Source organism: Micromesistius poutassou (genome assembly GCF_964030765.1).
Source record: "Micromesistius poutassou genome assembly, chromosome: 22".
Taxonomy (NCBI): domain Eukaryota; kingdom Metazoa; phylum Chordata; class Actinopteri; order Gadiformes; family Gadidae; genus Micromesistius; species Micromesistius poutassou.
The window spans coordinates 6690565-6715806 of NC_140292.1; the positions used below are offsets into that span (position 1 = coordinate 6690565).

Consider the following 25242-nt stretch of genomic DNA (forward strand, 5'->3'; position numbering starts at 1 on the left):
GCAGAAGGGGCTGCTGCAGCTTCTCATTCAACTACATCACCCATAATTCCTTTCTAACATTAGCAGCAACAGCTAGGATGCTGCGATACTGCTGGTAGCAAAAGACTGCTGGGGTTGCAGAGCTGACTAGAAATCCCTTTCTGCTATTTAGAAGATGTCAGTGGCTCCTATTGAAATAAAACTAGACTGCAGTTTAAGGTCGACTTCGTCCGGAATTATTTAACCAAACGACCATCCAGTTTACGCAAATACGTTGCCTTACGAAAAAAAAATACAGTTTTGGTGGTAAATAGATACAATGAATTAAACCCCTGGGTAGTTGTAAGGCTACCCAAATATCTTCTTGAAATAACTTAACTGACGATGGGAAATCATTTGCGACGTCTTACAAATTGCACCACGGACACAAGGTACTCGAAGAAGTGATGCTCCGAGGATAACCTGGATAACCTACACGAAATGTCCTAGCCGTCAGTAGCTAGCGCGGAGCTAGCCGTCAGTAGCTAGCGCGGAGCTAGCCTGCTGATGCTCATGAGAGATGGAGAAGGAGCCAACGTTGATAAAGAATCAAGTCTCCCAGGGATCACCGCTGGACTAAAGGTGTGCTTCAGTTATATAACCATCCACGGTCTGTCGCTTGTTTACCCCAACACTGGTCAGGCAGATGGACATTGCTCCTGATACATGTTTGGGCTGCCTGAACAACATATGTGAAGATACGACAACACAAACGCTACACGTTTTGAATCGAACTGGAGACGTGAAGCTTCGGGTTTGTTAAATTATCCGTCCATCGGGATTTGGGACTAACTATTGGTGGTAGGGGGGCAATATCCAAAAGCTGGAAGCAAGGACTGCATCTGTGCAATTTTCATACCATAATATCTTCTACCAATCGACATCATGAGGAAGTTCTTCGATTCTCGTCGAGAGTTGGTCAGTTCTGGACCTGGTTCTGGAGGTGCTGGTGGGGGCAGTAGTTCCAGCCATGCAGGTGGGAATTTCATTGGACGAGCCTTTACAATCGGACGGCACCAAGTTACCGTTGAGGAGATCATTGCAGAAGGTAAGAGGGATGGTGAATTGGATCATGTTTGTTATTAAGATTGGTTGCCTATTAAGTGCATTCCTCAGGCAAAGAGAAGATTGACTACTCTGAACATTGACTACTCCTTTACAATTAAAGGGCTGTTGTTTTCTTTCATCCTTTGTGCTAATTATAATTGTATATGCTAAGGATCATAATCAAGTCAACAACATCCAATATTTCACAAGAGATTATTTAAAGGTGCTGTGTGTAGAATTTAGTGGCATCTACCTGAACTGACATGGCAGAAATTGAATATAGTTTTCATAGCTATTTTAAAAATTTGTGTCATCTCATGAAATTAAGAATTGTTGTGTTTTCTTCACCTTAAATATAACCCTTTATATCTGGAGCGGGTCCTCTTTCAGATAGGCTGCCATGTTGTACTACCATGTTTCATCAGTAGCACAAAACTAACAGAAGGTTTGAGAGAGGACATGTTTAGCATTTGGTATTAAGAGTTGTAGGAAGGAGGGTGGCATGTTTATCCCCATGGCTCAACCCATTTGTGATACTGTTTCAGTGTCTTCGCTGTGTATCAGTGCTATAATGAGCGATGTTGTATATGAAATGCACCACACACCATGGTGTTATACTAGAAGTCTCCCAAGAAGCTCAACCCTCTCTCTGATGGGGACATCAACATAAACTGCTGGCCAGACAGAGCTCCACACATCAAAACACACCGTGGCGTTATACATAAGTGTATAGAAGCTTAACCATCTAGCACATCCACATCACCATCAACTGCTGGCCAGACAGGGTTACACACACACACACACACACACACACACACACACACACACACACACACACACACACACACACACACACACACACACACACACACACAATTAGAGTCCTAGAAGTTTAACCTTATGTCAGGCTCCTCGTATAGCCAGTAAAGATGAGCATGCTCGGTCCTTCCACCAAAATCCCAAGTGTAAGATTGTTTAGTGAAGGGAATTTGGCAGGTGAGGGGTATCACTCTTTCGGAGAAGGTTTGTATCCAAAATGAAACTGGTGCAATACAACTGCAGAACGTCATCTTATCAAAGGCCAACTATATCCAGATACCGCAGTGTAAGGTAACATTGGCTTGTAGAGCCAACTGCTATCGAGATGATTGATCAATAAATATATGTATAACAGATAATTATAGGTCTATGAATGTGGTTTCCTGTACCTGGTCCGGTCGAGTGTAGCCCAAAGGCTTAATGGAAATGACTCACCACCACACTCAACACACCAGCAACCTGATTTTATAACCGTGTTGGACTATCACAAATTGGCTAGATGATGCAAACATTCACCATTCAGAATCTCCAAGCCTACTCATTATCCACTTGCTTCACACACAGATACTCCACACATTGCACACGCATGCCACACATATTTAGGCAGATGCTTCTCATTCTCAGACCATTCAATGTATTCTGAACATGTCATCCATCTATAGTCTGTTCAGGTAATCCACGTTCTCCACATGTTCTGTCATTTGTCGCGTACACACTTCTTTAAATTCTCTGAGTAAGGGATTTGGCCACATCATTTAAAGAGTTAAGAGGCTAGAGATTGGGATAGAAAGCAAAGTCAATAATCAAGTCAATATTAATCTCCTAAAGAGATATCCTCTTTTTGAAAAATGTTTGCTCAGTGCGTTACATAGAAAGTTGTAGAGTAAATTGTAGAGCCATTTTGAAAATCTGTTATCAAAATGGCAAGACAGGGTAAACCACAAAGATGCTAGACACACACGTGTGTGTAAAGCAGTCCTTGTTCTGTATCATCATACCAACACTAAATGCATGTTGCCCTAATGGAAACATCAGGTGTTGTAGCAGCTGGGCAGCCTTGTTGCCAGTCCATTTTCACCCTGAAAGAGCCATTCAATTGCTCTTCAATGGACCAGGTTAAAGGTCACTTGATGGCCACATTGATGAGATTAGAACTAAAATGAAATGCAATAACGTGTATTTATTTCGGACCATTTCATTTCATTGTTATTCTTTATTTGCTGAAAAAAAGGTATCAAACTACTTTTGTCTGCTGTTAATTAAAACATATTTCATAATGATTTGTTTTAGATTTTCATGTTATGCAAGATAAATATAATATTTTAAAGAGGATTAGCCAGAAGTCTGCAGACCAGTGCTCAACAAAACTCACTAACATAAAGCAAAGCTTGAACATAGTGATTTGTACTTTCAATACACAGTACAGCACCCCGTCCATTCCTCTACTGTTTAAAATCCTCAAGAGTTTTATTTTGCTTGTTAGGCTAGTTATTCGCTTTATAGTATAAATAATTAGTAGAAATAATGTTCTGTTGTCTCACACCAGCGTTTTTGGAAATTTGAAATGCCTCATTTTGGTGCCTGCCTGGTTTTTTCCAATGTCATCAAACATTTATATATGCTATTTAACGCATTGGCTTTGAAGTTGTTGTTTTTTCGCTCACTAGTATTATGGTTTCATGCAGACCATATCATATTCCTCCACCCCTCACAGATTAGGAAGGATATTGTGGTGTGAAAGATAAGGAACAACTATCAGCAACTTACCCTGTCCTTATCTTAATGATTCTAAAGAGATATTTGACATTTTAAATTTACAATTTAATTTACCTACATTTATTTGGGATGCCTCTGTGTTTATTATGTTTGGATGGTGGACTGGCAGCTTGGATGATGTACAGGGCTTCTTTTATTATCTCAATACATTGCCACTAGTACCACAATTTCCTGCATTAATGTTTCCCTCATGTCGAGATAATATAAGTGATATATTGTCTGGTTAAATATGTTACCCTGTTGAATGAAGATAATTTCTGGCCTAATCCCTACCAGATGGATAGATATGAATGTAGGCCTCACAATAAGCCTAGCAGCAATGACATAACTTATACATTATGTTATCTGGCGACACCATTCGGAAATGATTACAGCCAATTCTAGTGGGAGTAAGGCTAGGGCAGTTGTTGTTTTTTATTTTTATTACTATATGCAAATTCACAACACATGTAATGGCCTTTGGTAATGTTCACCAATTGTTTTATTTGAGATCTTCAATTTATTTAGATTAGGTTGCTTTCTTTGTGTTGCTATGGTGTACTATTTTGTCATTCAACCCTCCAAGTGGGGATGCTGTGCTGAGGCTGGTGGTGGGCCTCTCGCATGATTTTTACCAAAGTAACTAACCGTGAACTTTAGACCCGTGCCCAAAATTGAGCAGGTAGGGTTAAAGGATCCTCCTCAACGATGCCTACAGTTATATTGCAGCCATTGGGATGACTTGATTACAGTACTGGCCTTCTCCTCCCCCTATCATACAGTATATAATATGAAGTATAACAAACCAAATGGGTGAATTGTCTGTTGCCTGCAGGGGGGTTCGCCATAGTGTTCCTGGTACGCACCAATCAGGGAGTGCGCTGTGCCTTGAAGAGGATGTACGTAAACAACGAGCACGACCTGCAGGTTTGCAAGAGAGAGGTCCAAATCATGGTGAGTTCCTGGTTAAACAGATCTAGATCATGGTGAGTTTTGGATTAAACAGAGATCTAGATCACGTTGACTTCCTGCTGAAACAGTTTTGTATTTTGAATAATCACAAACCCCCATTAGTTTTAAAAACAACATTTGCTGAGGTGCACTGTTTACTTTACAAGACTAAGGCCTAAACCTTCCAAAGAGCTATATAAACAAAATGGATTGTGTAATCTACAGATATAGATCATAACCTTTCCTTTTAAAATATGGTCTTGACATGCTATAATATCATAAATAGTTTTACAATATTGACATTTTTCACATATTCACACGTTTACTCAAAAGTCATGTCAACGACATGCTATAGGAAAAAATGGATACTAATTCTAAATTTAAACAAGTCATTTCCTGAGATGTTTGTCGAAGAGATTTTTCTTCAGATGAGTTATTCCAGAAGAGTTCTTGAGGTCTTCAGATGATTTATCCTGGACGAACACCACAGGCTTATTCCTAACAAAAAAATATATCTTTCCTAGTTGGTTTTCAAAACCAGAAAACCCAAGTGAAGATGATTTTATGTTCTGTCTCGATCTCCCCTGACCATCAGTGTAAATGGATGAACAAACACTGACTGCATGAACCCACTATGTGTCTGTGAAGTATTTTCTCCTCTGCTACATTGCACATTTCTGAATGTTTTTTGGTTTTCTCAGGTGCCTCCTTTGAGAACATAGCTGCCCTGTTATTTCCATTTTGTCGTCATCACTAATGGAACCACAGTTAGCATGTGTCTGTTAGTGACAAAACACGATTGTTGCTGTTGTCAGCTGAGGTGATTCATTTGGTGTTTGGACATCCTCAGTGTCAACAAACATGTTACATTATCTGTTGTATCTTTTACTATGTTCACTTTTTACATTATATATCAAGTTCCCGATAGGTGTCATCCAGAGTCTTGGTATCATTGCAACCTGAGTGGGTGGCATGTTTATCCCCATTGTATATGAAATGCACCACACACCATGGCGTTATACTAGAAGTCTCCAAGAATCTCAACCCTCTCTCTGATGGGGACATCAACATCAACTGCTGGCCAGACGGAGCTCCACACATCAAAACACACCGTGGCGTTATACATAAGTGTATAGAAGCTTAACCCTCTAGCACATCCACATCACCATCAACTGCTGGCCAGACAGGGTTACACACACACATAGAGACACACACACACACACACACACACACACACACACACACACACACACACACACACACACACACACACACACACACACACACACACACACACACACACACACACACACACACACTATTGTCAATTATATTTTCCTGACTAGGGCATACATTGTCGTGAGATATTGCATCTAGGATCGTTGACTTCTAAATGCAAAAAAGCACACGATAGTGGTCGACAAGTAACCTATTTGAATGTAGTTGCAGTTTAAACCACCTCCCCACAATGTATTTATTAATATTTGACAACCATTTGACAAAAGGTTGTCAAATGGGAACTAAATAACACCAGTTAACAGATGGGTTGGCTAGATAACACAACCTGAAGAAAACTAAGCTTAAAGTATTAAAACAAACCAACATAGAATATTTCCATACAACATACTATAGTATCAACGTTTTTTATGGTTATAATACTCACTAAAGCCTGTGCCTGCAGTTTCCAATCTTGCTGGAGCTCTATATCGCTACAGATCATACTCACATCATCATTTATTGTTTCTTGTCTCTGCGTGCCCTTCTTGCAGAAAGACCTCGTGGGCCACAAGAACATTGTTGCTTATTTGGACTCCAATATCACAGCCATGGGAGGAAGAGAGGTCTGGGAGGTGCTCATTCTGATGGACTACTGCAAAGGTAGGCTGTCCGTCTCACCTGTTCAATCCACAAAGCACATTCCTTGTTGAGACTGAGACATACTTCTTACTTTGAAACTATGGTTATGTAATGGGTTATTATATGCGTATTTATGTGTTTTCAAATGTGTTATTATTGTAGATTTCTCAAGCTGTTAACTCTATATATATATGACCTTTGTTATTTATTTTGTTGAGTTGTGTTCTTGCATTGTCCCAATTGTTTCCAACAATTGGGGGAACACGGTAACTTCCGGGGAAACACGGTAAAACAGTTATCTAGTAGAGTCCTCATTTATTGATACGATATTTCAATATCATAACAGCCACCATCTAATGCCATGTTTCCCACTCGAAGACTTTACTTGGGTGGGATATTTACTTTTTTACCCTTGCATTGACTATAGTGATACCATTTAAAATGGGTAAAATATCTCAACATAGAGCTGCATACAGCACATGGATTTGCTCTTTCTCTCTCGTTCTCGCGCTCTCTGTCGCTCACCAACACATTGACAAGGGACCGTCTGTGAATAGCCTCCTCTCCCTGCACGCGCTGAAACAAAACTTGACCATGCGTGGGAGGATTGTCACCGGCACGGCGGTGAAAACAACAAATCCCATGTTCCCACGCTACTTCAAGACCTCATCAACTACGTCTTTTGGTGTTGTTTGATGGAGAGAAATTAAATTATACCTTTGAGCTAGGGTCTTCGTGTCAGGGTCAGTGTCCACTGAAATACCCTTTATTTTCCTTGCTGGTATTTAAGCTGAATGTATGAAGGGAATCTAGCTTCAATTAGCAGTTTCATCAGTGTAAAAATCCTGTTTTGTAATCTCACCTGTGACCAGTAGATGCAGACATTTTCAAGATGTTCCCAGTCTTGAATCTGTTACCTCGTTAAAAGCATCTTTCACAAAGCCAATATTAGAACCAGCCGCTTTTTGCGCAATATGCACAAAACTTTGTATGCATGCACAATTCCTCAGGATGAACAACTTTCACGCCTCACCCCATTGGGTCAAACACTTTCACATGACCACAATGGGAAATTTTACTTCTATGAAGTGTGTATTGGCCCATGTTCACCAGCTCACTGTACCACACAAGACCCTGTTATCGTTGAACGCGACAGCTGTGTGTCCTGTGTAATCTGAGGGTGTCTTCTCAGGGGGCCAGGTGGTGAACCTGATGAACCAGAGGCTGCAGACGGGCTTCTCTGAGACAGAGGTCCTACAGGTCTTTTGCGACACGTGTGAGGGCCTGTCGCGTCTGCACCAGCGCAAGGTCCCCATCGTTCACAGAGACCTCAAGGTCGGCGACCTCTTTTAATGGACACATCTGGAGAACTTGTATACATCTGTAGTTTGTATACACATCTGTAGTTATTTTATAAATCTGTAGTTCTTGTACACGTCTGTAGTTCTTATATACACTTCTGTAGTTCTTAATAGACCCCTCTGTAGTTCTTATACATCTCTGTAGTTCTTAATATACACCCCTGTAGTTCTTGTACACATGATGATTTAGATCAATATAATTATATATTTCTCTCATGTAAAAAAACAGACCAAAACGGACCAGAGCGTGTGAACTCCATTAAACAGTCAAACATACCCACAATCGGATGATTGTGAACTGTCTCTGTGTCTAACCATTGTTATCTTTGGCGTTATCTTTGGCGTTGTTATGAATGGCCGTGTCCTCTGCTGGTGCTCCAGGTGGAGAATATCTTGTTGCATGACAAAGGCCACTACGTGCTCTGTGACTTTGGCAGCGCCACCGATAAGTTCCAGAGCCCACAGACTGAGGGAGTGGCCACAGTGGAGGAAGAAATCAAAAAGTTTGTTCATGATGATTATATAAAAAAATACATCTAAATCTCTGGTCAACTGAGTGATGTAATATGGTGAAATATGATATAAAAAAATATGATAGAAACATGATAATCCACACACTTTTTAATGATTATCTTTGGCTTCCAAAGAGGACACCTTAACATTTATCATTCCTGTATTTAGTCAGTCTGTTATTTATTTGTGCATTTTAGGTACACAACACTATCATACCGTGCCCCTGAAATGGTGAATCTGTACAACAACAAACTCATCACGACTAAAGCAGATATCTGGGTATGTATGCTTCCAAACACTAACAATTAGTACAATAACGATACTCATTTAGGCTTCGTTTTGAGAATCACTTCTTAACTACAAAGGTTAACTTTGGTGTCATACTTTTTCCCTTGATGGTGAACTACATGCAATACTCCTTCACTTGTGTCTATTGTAGTTGACCTACATTTTCTGTGTGTCTGTCTGTCTGTCTAGGCGCTGGGCTGCTTGCTGTATAAGTTGTGTTTCTTCACTCTGCCCTTCGGCGAGAGCCAGGTGGCCATATGTGACGGCAGCTTCACCATCCCAGACAACTCCCGCTACTCCTACGACCTGCACTGCCTCATACGTTAGTGTTACAGTTAGCATGTCGCTTCGGTAGCATATCCATTCATTAGCATCATGGTTCGGTAGCATATTGAATCATTAGCGCAATGATTAGTTAGCATATCGGTTCATTAGCATAATGATTCTGTAGCATATTTCAGCATTAGTGTAATGATAAATTAGCATATAAATTCATTAGCATATTTTTTTGCAATTATTTTAGCATTTTTATAAATGACATAATAATTTGCATATTTAGTGAGCATAACCATTAGTTATGCTTATCATTCAACTTGGTTACCGTGGCACCGTCGGTTCTTGCTGACTTGATAGTGATACCATCAATACACATTCCTCTCCTCTGATTCCCACCAACGTTTTAATCACACCCCTCATTCCGTATTTCTTGGCTGTGCGTCAGAAGCGGCCGTGTTGTTTCAGCTCTGCATTCTCCTGGTGGTGGGCCTCGATATCAGCTGTTGCTTGGTGTGACTTGTCTCCCTGCCTCTCTCACACACTGCCAGCAGAGCATTTCATTCGTCATAATTCAATTCAATTCAATTTGAATTGTATAGCACTTAATCACCATTACAGTCTCAAAGGGCTTAACAGGCCAAGTATTTATGACACCCCACTGACCCAAGCCCCCACACTGGCAATCAGCAAGGAAGAAATCTTGGGAAGAAACGCAGAGTGGGGGATCCCTCCTTCCAGGGATGGTCAGGAGTGCAGAGGGTGCCACAACTGACATACATACATACATACAGGCAAAACATTGAAATTGATGGTGGGGTGCTGGCCGGTTAACCATCAGGAAAGTCCAGGTATCCAGTCGCAGTCACCGCAACACACTACAACACCCTGTTTCAGGCAGGGTCACCATTACGTCACAGCCTTCGCTGCAACAGCAGGCTAACATGATTAGGAAAGCTACACCCACTGTCCAAACTAGGTCTGGATTGTTGGTGAGCTGATTGAAAACAGACCCGCCGTTCATGTGCTCCGCTGGCGGTGGGGTGTGCAACAGGCCTACACTCTTTCCAGCCCCCCTCTCTAAATCCCCCTTCCTTCCTCCCATTTGGTTCTTCTGCCTTCTCTTCTTCTTCTTCTTCTCTCTAACTGGCGTCTGTCAGGGTACATGCTGGAGCCAGACCCTGACAAAAGGCCTGATATCTTCCAAGTGTCCCACTTGGGTTTCAAACTGTCTCAGCGGACCTGCCCTGTTCAGAATGTGAAGGTCGGTGTCTGGGGGAAGTGGTGCACACACGTCTGGGTTCCTTTGGGACTGGTTTTCTAATGGGCGTAGTTTTCTAATGGGCTTTACTGCATGATCTACTACACACACAAAGGGGTGGTCTGCAGTTGGTACACTTTAGCACTGAAACACTATGTACACAACAGTGTTGATATTGTATGTTTTATTACCATCTGTGAAACCTCAGGAAAAACACCTCCCAAAAACATTTAATTTAACTACTTTTTTTTAACTACCATTTTCTTTTCTTTTTTATTAAAATAATTATGTTTTGTTCTTGGAAGGACATTCGTTTTCAGTTACCACCTGCAACATCTAACATGAAAAAGATGCATAACAACCAAGAAAAACAACAACAAACAACTTTTCATATTTCTAGAATTCTCCGTTACCCTCCAACCTTCCTGAACCAATCAAAGCTAGTGCTGCGGCAGCAGCAAAGAAGAGCCAGACTCAGATCAAGGCCAGGTGAGAATGAAGCTATATTTGACATTCAACATTGGCCTTACATATTGGCATTTCATGTTAGCATTACATGTTGGGATTCAATGCAAGCATTATACTTTTAATGCCACATTAGCATTCCATATAACATTCAATATCATTCCATGTTAGCATCCAATGTTAACATTCTATAATGGCATTCAATGATAGCATTCAATGATATCATTCAATACTAGCATCCCCTTGGCACACTATGGAGTGATCTGTAATGCTAACACACTGGGCGTCTTGGCGCAGACTGACGGACCGCGTCCCCACCACCGAGACCTCCATCACCCCTCGCCAGCGGCCCAAGGCGGGCCACGCACAGACCCCCGTCGCCGGCATCCTCCCCATCCAGCCCGCCGCACTCACGCCCCGCAAGAGGGCCAACATCCCTGCCGGGCCGACCCAGCCCGTAGGTACGTACCCACCACCTCCTTCTCCTCCTCCCCCGCTGGGTCTAACATCCAATGACTTGTTATCATGCCCTGAGGGGAAACAATACGTGGTAATTATTGCAGAGTAGTTGCTGCTGGTGACTGCATGTCTCACTACATATCCCACCCTCCAGAGCAACCGGTCTTTTTGAGCTCTACTCTTAAGTGTTTTTCGTAAAATAGTTTTAATTATGCATTAAAAAAGGGTTTATACCAACTCAGATCAGTTTTGCCAACAGAACATCTTTGCCATGTTCCCTGTCATCAATGGGTTGAGGGTTAAGGGTATTTCTGTTGTGTTATCCTCCACCAGGAGTCAGCCTGGACCTGTCGCAGCCGGCTGCCGCTCTACTATCACAGAAGGCCCCCACCAGCCTGATGCTCAACAACGCCACCCAGCCAGCAGGGGCTCCTCAAAAACAGGTACGCCTCCTTTCATATCTGTCGATATGCTAAAGAAGCTGATTTGTGGAAAGTGTCAATTGGACACCATATCTCCATGTTCTTCCCAATTCAGTGCTTGGTATCTTGTTGGACGTAGGTGTGGAAATACAAACGGCTGCTAAATGTTTTTAGTTTGTGAGCAGAAAAAAAAAATGGATGACACTTTATGGCAGTACTTTATGACTTCAAAATGTCCCCAGTATTTTAGTTAAGTACTGAAAACCGAACCCGTTTTGCTGTCATCATATTTGTCTGCGACAGCTGGCACCCCCAGCGCCCGTTGCCGCCATTACCGAGCTCTCCGCGTCTCCTGCTGCCGCCAAGCTAGAGGCTCAGCCGGTCCAGAACCGAGCTCAGGTCACATGTCCGCCCGCCGCCACTTCGGTCCCCGTTCCCCAGCAACCACAGCAACAAGCGTCCCAGCCTCCGGCCAGCCTGGCTCCGGCCAGCCCGGCTCCGCCCCAGCGACCGGCCCGCCGCAAGCAGGCCGCCGCTCAGCCTTCCCCCAGCAAACCAGTGGCCCCTCAACAGCCGGCTCAGCCCTCCCCTGTCCCGGGGCCCGCCACGGCTCCTGCCCCAACTCCTGCCACAGCTCCTGTCCCCTGTCCCGTCTTGGCTCCCGTCCTGGCCCCCGTCCTGGCCCCCGTCCTGGCTCCTGTCCTGGCTCCCGTTCTGGCCCCCGTCCCGGCTCCTGCCCCAGCTCCTGCCCCGGCTCCTGCCACAGCTCCTGTCCCCTGTCCCGTTCTGGCTCCTGTCTCGGCCCCAGTCCTGGCTGCTGTCTCGGCCCCAGTCCAGGCTCCCGTCCAGGCTCCCGTCTCGGCCCCAGTCTTGGGTCCTGTACTGGCCCCTGTCCTGGCTCCGGTCTCGGTTCCGGTTCCGGTTCCGAGCTCTGTCGCAGCTGGAGCCCCAGAGCCCAGCTCCCAAAAGGCTGATACGGAGAAGAGGGTAACCGTCTGTTCCCTGTCCCTAGTACCAAACCCACTGCATACCGAACCATGTCCACATCCCACAGCTATACGTATCTTTCTGTTGGTTTTTTTGCATCCATCCCTTGGTTATTTCTCCATCCGTCCCTCTCGTGAAGACCTCATTGTCCATCGTTCCTGCCTGTGGTTTTGTCATGTCATCACCAAAACAAACAATAAAAGTTCATTTCAATCACCTTTTTTGTCTGCATATTATTTTTTGTATCCATTTAATTTCTGTTTCGATGTATTTATTCATTGTTCATTCATTTAGCAATGTAGATGTATTATGTAGATGTATTATTTTCCCAGCATGCCTCTTTTTGAAAGTGGAACGTTACCTGTCTGTTTTTTTCACAACAGGTTGTGACTCCGCCTTCTTCCTTAAATTTGGTCCTGGAGGAAGCAGCTTTGGCTGCGGTTCCAGTGAATGACGCCTCACCACAACAACAACAACAACAACAACCACAGGATACTCTGGGAGAAGCTGTGCCGAGCCAGTAAACACTACATCCTCAGCACCCTCACCTCTAACCATAACCATAGCAACCATATCAACTATATAATCACGTCATCGGCTAACAGTTAACAATCAGCTAGACCCTTGGATCGAGTGGGCCTTGAAATACATGATGTGAATCTGTGTCCCTTTTAGACCACCGGGTCCAGCTGGCCTGGTGGAGGACACGGCCCAGCCCAGTGTGGTGCAGGACAGAGTCCAGCCCGGCACGGGGGACAGACGCTCTCCACCCTCCCTGGGCTCAGCCAGCTCCACCCCCTCGCAGCCCCAATGGAACCCCTTTGACGACCACGACAGCTTCTCCGGGCTGGCCGTGGGTCTCCTGATCAGCACGGATGACGTGATGCCCACAGGTCAGTAGGCAGCCTCACACTTGCTTGTATGATTTAGGTTCCTTGAGTTATTTTACTCTGTGACTAATGGTGGGTGAAATGTGTATTTGTTTGGGGTTCAGATGTACCTTCGGAAAGTAACTTGGTGACCCTTGATGAACTGATTCCTGGTCTGCAGTCTTCGCCTACTGGGGAAGGTGAGCTACTACACTGCTCAATTCAACTTTACACTGCCGAGAGGTATAAATATATATAACATATCTAACAATGATCACAAGTGGAGTGAGTGTTAACACAGATGTTTAATGGACGGATCAATGCCGGCATACCAGGGGATAGTACACATATCAACTGTTTTAATTAAGCAATCTTACATTCAATGGCGTTCTTGAATGTCATTGGTACGCGAAGCACAGTCGTTGGAACAAGGTGCTTGCGCCGAGTTCCGAAGTCCTGTGCTTCAAGTACCAATAATGACATTCAAGAACGCCATTGAATGTAAGATTGCGATTCAATAATACAAACCATCTTCATTATCAACAATATTGTAAAATATTTTCATATTGTGGGTTAATTTGCCCTCAAATTCAAGCTTTCTGCCCGAGTTCATCTTCATCAGAAAATAGTTCCTATAGTAACGATAGCCGACTCTTGGTCAGTTGAATGTTGTTATGGAAACTAGGCTCATGAAAGTAGTTTCGGCTAGTTAGCGTAGCGATACTTTCTGTAATTAGGCACGATCTTTTTGTCCGTTCTTTCACCAGGCATTTAAACACGCTCAAGAATGGGAATTGACCAATCGGAGTGCTTAAACTTGCGTGTTATTGAATGGCTCATCAATAATTACAAATAATAGGGGCCCTTTAAACTGCATCTTATTTGGATGTTGATTTATTCATAGCTACAAAAAAAGTGTTGCTCTTAAGTTGAAGCTTTAGTTGGCTGTTGAGTATAGCATTACATTAAATAGTTTTCTATGCCGAGCCATTTTCCATCTCAGGGTTTCCTCCAGATTAGAACCAGATGCCTGGAGAGAGCCAGCCTGCCTCGTTCATTATCAGTCAGTATCAGCGGCGCCTTGTCAGCACTGCATATTTTCATCTCTGCTCATGAATTGAATTGGACACAGGACACATTTCTACACATTTCTGTCCTCAACCCATTGTAAATCAATGTCAGTTTCCTTTTCCTCTTTTCAGAGTAAAAAAAAGAGTCATGTTATGTTAACGTCACATACTTTTAAACACAGATTCTATTGGAATAGACGGCGTGTCTTGCTTCACGCTCTAGATTGAAACCTAGAACCTAGAAATGAACAGATCCTCGATGCAAGACAACAATTTTAATTGGTGGCCTGGTTCAGATTGCTCCTCCTGTCCCCTTAGTGGCTCAATCCTACTCTCTGTGTCTCCTGTCTGGAGGCCCTTAGTGGCTCTATCCTACTCTCTGTGTCTCCTGTCTGGAGGCCCTTAGTGGCTCTATCCTACTCTCTGTGTCTCCTGTCTGGAGGCCCTTAGTGGCTCTATCCTACTCTCTGTGTCTCCTGTCTGGAGGCCCTTAGTGGCTCTATCCTACTCTCTGTCTACTGTCTGGAGGCCCTTAGTGGCTCTATCCTACTCTCTGTGTCTCCTGTCTGGAGGCCCTTAGTGGCTCTATCCTACTCTCTCCATCTCCTGTCTTGAGATTGTTATTGTGGGCTATGATTAGCTATACAGCAGTTACTTAATTCAGTATGTTATCTGTATCTGATCATATCTGTTTTATAGATGAACACAACGTGTGGATATGGATTGCAGATATGTTTGATACATTGTCTTGTATTGTCAATTGTTTAGTAAACTAATTTGCACAGTAAACATTAACGCGTTGTTTCACCTTCTAGGTGAGAAAGCGTCTGCCAGTCTTCTCTGTGGGGATTCTGTGGCCTCGCTGTTGTCCCTCCCTGACCCCTTCAACGGGCTACAACTGTCAGACACACCAGGTAAGAATATCTACAAGGTGGAGCAATATGCTCTCCTGGGGTCGATTTAAGGAAATAAGGGTATTCTATGTATCCTCGGCTCCTTTGGGAATTATTATTGATTAGTCCTCATGTAGCATATTATTACTTGGTAATAGTATCAGATGGCTTTACTCATACGAGTGATATTGGTCCAAAGCTTCAACTCCAGTTATGGAACGAATGGATATGGCAAAGCAAAGCAACACAAGGGTGGTTTTCTAACTCTTAAAGGTGACATATTATACCACCAGGTGTGAGTTAGCCGTTACAAGCCGTTTTGAAAATCTGCCTCTGCTGACATCAAAGCTGGTGGTATAATATGTCACCTTTAAGTGCCCTCCTCCATGTTGTGACTTCCTCTATTTTGTGTCCATGTTGTGTCCTTCATGTTGTCCCATTTGCCCTCCAGCAGAGAAACTGATCGAAGGACTGAAGTCTCCAGACACATCCTCACTCCTACTCCCTGATCTGCTCTCATTGGCCGATCCCTTCGGTGGCTCTTCGGAGAACTCTGCCAAAGGTAAACCCCCATTTGCTAAAAACAGATTGTGTTTCATCGATCAGATTTGTCCCAGACCGTAACGACCTGACCCCCACCCCACCCAACCCTGACCCCCACCCAACCCTGACCCCCACCCAAACCTGTTCTTCCAGCAGAAGCCTCGGCAGCCGACGACTCCCTCCTGGGCTGTTCCCTGACCTCCGTCGCCACCTCCTCCACCTCCTCTGATCCTGCAGGGGGAGCAGCAGGAGGAAGGACCAGTGGCTACTCCTCCCTCTCCTCCGCTCCCACCTCCGCCGCCGCCTCCGTGCTCGACGAATTCAGCCTCCTGACGGGGGTGACCATGCAGCCCCATGCAGGTAGCTGTTGGAGAGACGCCTAATGCTAATGCTTTCCTAATGCTAACCTAATACTAATGCTAAGCTAATGATAATGCTAACCTTATGCTAATGCTAACCTAATGCTAATTTTTATTAGTCCTTGGTGTGGCACCCACCTCCTCTAAGGTGGTAGAGTCCCCGATGGTGTACATCTTGTATGTAAGGTGTCCCAGTCTCCAGTCTTTGAGACTGGAACTGTGAAAACATGACTGGACATTCCACATGGCTGAGCACTGGATCGCCCTGTGCTATGCTGCCTATGGTCAAAAATATTTTGCTCTTCATTGTATGGAAAACTTGTTGGATATATGTTTCAAAATGATAGTGTGTATTGAAGGTGAATTGGAGAGATTAAACACCAGCCCTAATGAAACCGTTTTAAACGTGTCTCCTTTAGACTGTCTACTGCTGTCAGACTTTGACACCCAGGGGACCCCTGCAGAGGTGGGGGTCATGGAGGATGAGTTTGACCCCATCCCCGTCACCGGAAGGAAGAACTCACAAGGTAAGGAAGAACCCCCCCCCTCCTCTTCATACTCAGACAAACGCTGTGTGGAAGACTCTGACCCTAACCCTGACCTTGACACTGACGCTAACTCTGACCCTGAGGAATCACAGGTCAGTCAAGGTCAATCCAAGCACATTGTTTAATCATCAATGACTTGTACCAGCTATGTAAGTAATTATGATTTCCAGTGACCAGATGGGTATTATTATATATATTAAGTATACTTGAATGCATGGATACCTCATGAATGCTGTTACTATGTAACGTATATAGAGAACGGTGTTATATATAACATATTTAATCAATTTATATATATAACGCAAATGGAGTAGAGTAGACACTTCTTCAGACTAAATGTACTCTTTGTCTTTGACTTAACTATTCTCTTGGCCTTGACTTGTGCTTTTTTGGCTCCCCTCCTCCTTTCTCTCCCCCTCCTCCCGCCTCTTACTCTCTCTCCACTTCCTCTCTCTCGCTCTCTCTCGCTCGCTCACTCGCTCTTTCTCTTCCTCTCTTTCCCTCTCTCCCTCTCTCTCTCTCCCTCTCTCTCCCCCCCCCCCCCCCCCCGTCCATCCGTGTCTGTCCTCCCGTGCTGCGGGACAGTTTCAGAAGGACATTCCCGTAGTAACAGCGGCGGCTCGGAGACCAGCCTGGCCGGCATGACCCGCCCCATGATGCTGGTGGACCAGCTGATCGACCTGTAGACCACGACCCCCCCAAACAAATAGACCACCCTCCCACCTGTAGACCACGACCCCCCCAACCTGTAGACCACCCATAGACCACGACCCCCCCAACCTGTAGACCACCCCCCCCCCCAAGCATGTAGACCAAGACCCCCCCAACATGTAGACTGACCCCCCCCACCCGTAGACCAAGACCTGCCCAAACATGTAGACCACACCCCCACCCATAGACCAAGACCACCCAACCTGTACACTACGCCCCGCCCAACCTGTAGACCAAGACCCCCCAACCTGTAGACCACCCCCCCAACATGCATGTAGACCATCCCCCCCCAGCTGTAGACTACCTGTGGACCAAGTTCTCCCCCCACCACCCCCCCTCCTCCTCCCTCCATCCGCTCCGTAGCTCTAATACCAACTACAGAAATAACATCTCCACCCCCCTGGCTGTCTATCCCATCATTAATAATAATAACAATATGAATAATAATGATACCCCTCGTAGTCAAAGTGATCTTTCTTCTTTAGTGCTTCTAACTCCTCCTCCTCCTTGCTTCTTCTTCTTCTTCTTCGTCTTCTTCTTCTTCTACTACTATGACATCGGTCACCATTGCACCATCGTCTTGCACCCTGTCGTGTGTGATCCGAGATCGTCCGTCTCCGGTCGCCCCCGGCGGCCATTTTGAGCTCCTTGTTGGCTTCCGTCTCTAGTTAGTAACGTCTTGTGAAATGCAAAAAAAAAGAAAACAAGGAAAAAAAGAGTGGCCTGCGCACTAACTTCACCAAACAGCGTGACGATAAACGGAACGCGAAGATGAACGGAAATCTTTTAAGTGAACCGAAACGATGCAATCTTGTTTTTTGTTTTTCTGTGGCATTGCATTGTTCCTCCGCGTGGAGCGATAGACGATGAATCTATTTACCTATTATATAAATGTATCTATCTATTATAGGATATTAGGTATAGTTAGATATCATGTTTATGATTGTCCTTGTTTGGTTTGTCTATCCTTGAGTGATTTGCACATCTGAAGGGAAAGGTACGTTACATTACTTTAACATTGAACGCAGCAACAACAAAAAACTAAAGTTAATTATTTCCCAGAGGGACAACTACCATTTGCTAACTATTTGTTTACATGGGCTGATTTTACCACAGCCTTGATGTCTCTTGAGAGGCAGTTGAAGTCGGACCACATCGCCATTGGCTGACTCATACCATATGTGGATTATCCAAAACTTGCGGCCAAAGTTGAGATTGTAAATATCTTAATTAGATGAGGAAAAGTCTATATCAAAAAATGTAGTTTGTTGATATCCGCCGAACGCTTCTGAGGGGAACAGTGCTTTTATTTTGAAAGTCATTGAAAGACATTTCATGTCTACTATTTCAACATTGCGAAATGGCGACCGTAGCTTTTCAAAACAGATCATGTTCCTATCCGTTTACACCAACACAGTTGGACACAGTTACGAGGCTCCGGGCTAGGTGATGTGAGACTGCCCTGGACATGCCTTTGTATTCGCTTGAGGCTTAAGATTTCAATAGAATATTTAACTTCACATCTCTATCCTGTATCTCATAGATCAATAGAATATCTAACTTTACATCTGTATCCTGTATCTCATAGATCAATAGAATTCATTCTGCAGCTTACAGTTTACAATATGATCTTTGTTCGTGTTGCCTCATACGATTTATTTTTGCGCGGTGACCTGTAAGTTTGAACAAAAATTACAAACACTGTTCATTGTTTGTATAGCAATGTGCTGTATTGGTAGGAAATGCATGAAACGCAGATGAAAAAAAAAAATACTAACAAGTAACATTCTAATAGAAGGATTTCAAAGTGTCTCTGTTGTGCGTAAAGAGAGAATCTGGTCCTTAATCCTCAACACTGATGGAAGAGTGTAGTTGTTTATTTTTATTGTTACAAGTATTTTTCTGACTTAGTTTTTATCTACTCCAAAACCATTCATCGTTGTGCAACATTCCTGTCATTGGTTTACGTCTGCATTATGTAAATATGTATTTGCAATCGGTACGGGGCCATGTGATTGGTCCATTCCTATGTTTATATATCAAGTCATCGTCCACACTGGGTGTCATAAAACTTTACTTGTGGGGTAAAATATATATATATATATATTCATAGTTTACTGTTAATAAATGTCAATACGATTAGAGTGTTAGAGAATGAATGTATGAAATAAATATTAGTCTATAATGAAAGAAAATATGATTTCTTACATAATTATAATTCAATAATATTGAAAAACAGATCACTATATATAAATATATATGTCATTCCTCTTTGTGGAACTGTGTAGTGAAAACAATTTCCTGAGCCCTGGTCTAAATCCACACACAAACGGACAAAGCTTACCCTGCTAGTCTTTAAGTTACACTTCCTTCCATTCTGTATATCAAGTTCAATTTATTTTGGGTTAACCAACACAAAGCTGACCCTGTTATTCTTAAAGTTACACATCCTTCCATTCTGTATATCAAGCTCACTTCATGATGGGTTAACCAACACATGGCTTAACCTGTTATAGCTAAAGTTACCCCTCAATCCATTCTGTCTATCAAGTTCACTTCATGTTGTGTCAACCAACGCAAAGCAGACACTATAACCCGTCCTTTCATTCTGTATATAAAGCTCACTTCATGTTGTGTTCATGTTAACTGATGAGGGATTATATTTCTGATCAAAACGATGGAAAAAGGCCTGCCTGTTCGCTCTTTTAATTTGAACTTCCATCTTCCGTCTATTCCATCTATTCCATCTATTCCATTTGAAAAGCCATTCCCTGAGACCTTCGAATACTAGCTGAATATTTTGTGTTTTTAGTGTCCACACAAGAGTTCACAAAGCCTGGTATTGGTGTGGGATGTCCCGTTAACGTGTGTTGGTGTAATATTGTTATTGTGTGTGTGTGTGTGTGTGTGTGCGTGTGCGTGTGCGTGCTTTTGTATGATTGAGTTGTTGACAGATATTTAACGTGTATGGTAGCCACTCCATATGTTCTGAGACCTTGCTGTGTATTTTGGCTGCAGCTGTAATTATAATTAATTTCTTGAAAGCACATCCCGTCCCCCCCACCCCAACCCCCCACAACACACACAGAGACACACACCCTAAATTCTTTCTCAGGTAGTAATAACTCTTTAATCTGAGGGTTGCACCACCAGTGGCTCTGTCTATACGTTCTGTTGCAGACTATACTTTGTAGGACGTCTATGGCAGTACGTATTGAAGCTCTATATGTGATGTCATATAGAGACTATACTCTGTATAACGTCCATGGTGGTACGTATTGAAGCTCTATATGCAATGTCATATACAGACTGTACTCGGTATAGAGTATGTATCAAGGCGCTATATATGATGTCTCATACAGACTATACTGTATGAAGTCTCTGGCAGTACGTATTGTTGTATATGTGATGTCACATAGAGACAATAATCTTTACTCTACTCTCAAATTTTTTGGCAGTATGTATTGAAGCTCTATGTGTCACGTATAGTATCAAGCTAAACACGTGCTCAAAGGACCCAGCCCTACAATGGCAACCAATTAACATCCAATGAGAGTATAGAATAGTTTTTCTTTTATTTTTCTTTCTTTTTTTTGCATTGGTTCCATCTGCAATAAGTGAAGCCATGAATGAAACGATAGATCGATGAATGGAGTGATTGATCAATATTTGTGTTTTACCACCAAACTTCAAACTGAAATGTTGCTCCTCCCGTCACAACCTGTACCCAGAGACCCTCATGGATGTTTTCCTACTTTATGCGTCATTCTTTTTCTGTGAGGTATATTAAATGTTCATTTAAAAAATTGGATTGGGTTTTCATGTGATTACTTTCTATCAGACCAGTTATTCGTTTTTTTTGCTTGAATGAATGAATATACCGCTTTAAACAAGTGGCCTGTTTATGTCTCTGCAATGTTATTTAGACGTTGTGCTGTGATCGAAGACAGCGTTGCACTCTGGCCAGACAGTGTGTCATAAGAAGCTTGTGGTTCCTCAGCAATATTTTCTGTAGTGATGAAATAAATTAATGCAGAGCACATCTTCCATTTGGCTAGTGACCACCTTCAAAATACCAAGACTATTCATCTAGTATTCATCAAGTTCATCTAACATTTCCTGTTAATATCCGTCCTCAATTGAATGAAATGGTTCTGAAAATATAAATTAATGGCTAGAGACAAGTTTATTTACTCAAAGGTTTATAAAATAAAAATGTAATGTCCATCTTAACTTATTTTTACCTCTAGTGGAACTATTTTTATTAATCAAATTCCAAACAATTAGATCAAACAAATGAATGAATTTGATTCTGAATCTGAATTTTCTAAATTCACACAATTCAGGTTAAAGTTGCCGTAAACATTTTCCCAAAGGAAACCAAGCTTCTGTAATAATTCTTATGACCTAATTATTAATGATTTGTCATTGATTAACTAGTATGACCCCCCCCCCCCCCAAATCACATCACATGAGGTCATGATGCCCTCTCATCACATTAGGTCATGATGCCCTCTCATCATCACATTAGGTCATGATGCCCTCTCATCACATTAGGTCATGATGCCCTCTCATCATCACATGAGGTCATGATGCCCTCTCATCACATTAGGTCATGATGCCCTCTCATCACATTAGGTCATGATGCCCTCTCATCATCACATGAGGTCATGATGCCCTCTCATCACATGAGGTCATGATGCCCTCATCACATGAGGTCATGATGCCCTCATCACATGAGGTCATGATGTCCTCTCATCACATTAGGTCATGATGCCCTCTCATCACATTAGGTCATGCCCCCCCTCATCAGATTGTGAGATAAGGTAATTTTGTTTGCGAATTGTTCTGTCTGGAAGCTGTTGATGAAGACTTCTTCTGAGTTGTTGTAAATTAAGTGTTTGTAACCGTGTGCTCCTAATTCTATTTTTGTGAGACTAACTAAAAGAGTAATAAAAGGATGGCAAATAAAATCCACATGTGAACGTGGCCGTGTTGAGTCCTGATTCAGCATTATTTTTTTAGTCTGATCTCTTCAAAATGAAAAGGGAATAACTGTGCTTTCACATAATATTAATTTATTCAGTTATATATAAATCCCTATTTTAAATATTTAAATACTACATATGATTCTGAATGAATTGAATTCCCAAACGTTATACAAAATCCTCAGATGAAAGGTTACAATTAGGTTTTAATGACATGTAGCATGCACAATAAATGGAATTGAATCATAACTAATCGAAGTTAATCCATGCGGACTACAAATAATAAAAAAAAACTGAAATGAAAAACGTGTGTCTTGTCTCCTGCAGACCAGCAGAGGGTGCCGGCTCCTCTGCCAGCCCCCAGCGGCTCCATGCAGGCTGTAGTGGAGCGCGGTCTGACCTCTGAGCCTGAGCGCAGCCTGCCACACGCCACATCACGTGGAGAAGAAGAGAAACACTCCCATCCCGTACCAGATAACGCCACTCCTCTTCTGTTTCAATCTCCCTGCCGACAATCACCATGGCGACCAAACGGTCCACGCCAACCCGACATCTCTGACGTTCGACGCATCCCACTCAGCAGCGGGTCCCCGGACCCCCTTCCTGACAGGTTCCTACTGGCCCCCTGGGGTCCAAAGCGGGACCATGCAGAGGGGGGTCCCGCTGTTAAACAACTGCAGCGCCAAACCCCCGGCCCCGTGCCGCCCACCTCCCCGCGGTGTGTCCCCGACGACACCCAATCCCTCGTCAGTGCCCCCCGGTGTCTTACCGAGGCTCCGCCCCTTTACCTGCGCTACATGGCCCCGCCCGTGTTCCAGCAGCCAATAGCGGCGCACCGCGTGGTGTCCAGTGTGGGTCAGCAGGCTGCCGTCGGTTCAGTGGCGGTTGGGCCGCTGTACGCCTGGCTGATAGGCCCATGACCCCCCCCCCCTTCCTCTCTCAGACCAGATCCTCTCAGGACCACCGTCTCAGAACAGCTCCTTCTGGACCCCCCCTCTCAGACCTGTTCCTCCTGGACCCCCATCTTAGACCAGTTCTAACCAGGACCCCCCCCCCCCCCCCCCTCTCAGACCAGATCCTTCTGGCCCCCTCCTCTCAGACCAGATCCTCCCAGGACCCTGACCTCTCAGATGAAGATGAAGAGTGTGTTAGCACTATACAGGAAGGACTTTTATACAAGATGAAGAGTGTGTTAGCACTATACAGGAAGGACTTTTATACAAGATGAAGAGTGTGTTAGCACTATACAGGAATGACTTTTATACAAGATGAAGAGTGTGTTAGCACTATACAGGAAGGACTTTTATACAAGATGAAGAGTGTGTTAGCACTATACAGGAATGACTTTTATACAAGATGAAGAGTGTGTTAGCACTATACAGGAATGACTTTTATACAAGATGAAGAGTGTGTTAGCACTATACAGGAATGACTTTTATACAAGATGAAGAGTGTGTTAGCACTATACAGGAAGGACTTTTATACAAGATGAGGAGTGTTGGCGTTATACAGGAAGGACTTTTATACAAGATGAGTGTATTAGCACTATACAGGAAGGACTTTTATACAAGATGAAGAGTGTGTTAGCACTATACAGGAAGGACTTTTATACAAGATGAAGAGTAAGCGTTATACAGGAAGGACTTTTATACAAGATGAAGAGTGTTAGCATTATACAGGAAGGACTTTTATACAATTTGAATTGTGTGTTAGCACCATTGAGGAAGTACTTTTATCCCTGCAAAAATAAGAAGCAAAAAAAAAGAGATGATTTTGGTTTATTGACTAATGCTGTCTTCAGGTACCTGTGAGAGGTTAGCCGTGTTGTTCAAGAACCCTAGCCAGTACACTTCCTCCCTGGCCCTTACTGGTTGATCTAGAACAAACACAAGCAGACACGCAAGACATGTTTCTGTGTGATGTAAAATTTTAATTATATTATTAAGTTGATTCTGTCCGTAGAATCATGTTTCTCTAAATTACTAAGAGCCACTTACCACATATAGCCAAAAGTAAATTGACAGTATATCTTCATTAATTATTATGAAATTATCTATTTTAAGACTAGACTAATGGTACTATCTCTCTATCTCTCTTTGTAATTATTGTTATTATACATATATTATTAAGCTACAATGTGACCCATTCTCATTTAAAATTATTACATTTTATAATCCTTAACATGTACCTCATAATGTGGCCTAATCAATCTATTTATCGATCAATGATATATAACTATATCTATGTCGATGTAGATATAGATGTGAAGTTGCAGAACTCTGTTATACCATTTACACCATATATATATAGATATAGATGTGATGAAATCAGAATTCCACAAACTGGATAAGGGAAATTTGGAACCTAGCTTTAATTCAAAGGTCAAAATATGAATTTCTTACACTTTCTATAATGTGTCACGTTTACATTTTTTTGTTGGTATATGCATATGTCATTAAACAAATTTATATCCAAATTAGTTTACGATTTTACATTTGACTCATTCAGTGGAGAATTGGCGATGACATGCAGAAGCCTGCCTTTTAAGGCATTGAAGAAGGTTAAAGAAATGAAAATGACTTGGACACAACTCTCTCCTGCAGAACTATCACCAGCTGGCTTGAAGAATGAAGGTTTGAACACTAAGGTGTCTTTGGGTTTGCCTGACCACTATTTTTGCATATGTGTAATAGATATGAGCACATCCAAGAACTGTGGGTTGTGGTTTAGAGTGGTTTAAAAGGAGTCACTCTTTATGAAGGTAAGGAATGCCATTGTTTGCACA

General features: G+C 42.9%; 1 protein-coding gene across 3 annotated transcripts; it reads left to right on the top strand.

Moving 5' to 3' along the window:
- Positions 1 to 117: 117 nt before the first annotated feature.
- Positions 118 to 23467, top strand: aak1b (AP2 associated kinase 1b). 3 transcript variants are annotated; one of them, XM_084486786.1, is made up of 19 exons: positions 118 to 1066; positions 4475 to 4593; positions 6360 to 6468; positions 7640 to 7782; positions 8190 to 8311; positions 8519 to 8600; positions 8799 to 8931; positions 10043 to 10146; positions 10544 to 10632; positions 10906 to 11069; positions 11401 to 11510; positions 12860 to 12996; positions 13152 to 13369; positions 13471 to 13545; positions 15231 to 15329; positions 15760 to 15870; positions 16005 to 16211; positions 16630 to 16737; positions 22785 to 23467. In XM_084486786.1, exons 1-19 carry the CDS (start codon positions 904 to 906, stop codon positions 23375 to 23377), a joined length of 2886 nt encoding a protein of 961 aa, XP_084342912.1. In that variant the 5' UTR covers positions 118 to 903; the 3' UTR covers positions 23378 to 23467. The 3 variants fall into 3 exon arrangements, with proteins under 3 accessions (XP_084342912.1, XP_084342913.1, XP_084342914.1); XM_084486787.1 differs by having other exon boundaries at positions 16008 to 16211; XM_084486788.1 differs by lacking the exon at positions 22785 to 23467 and adding an exon at positions 17344 to 17452.
- The last annotated feature ends 1775 nt before the right edge of the window (positions 23468 to 25242 follow it).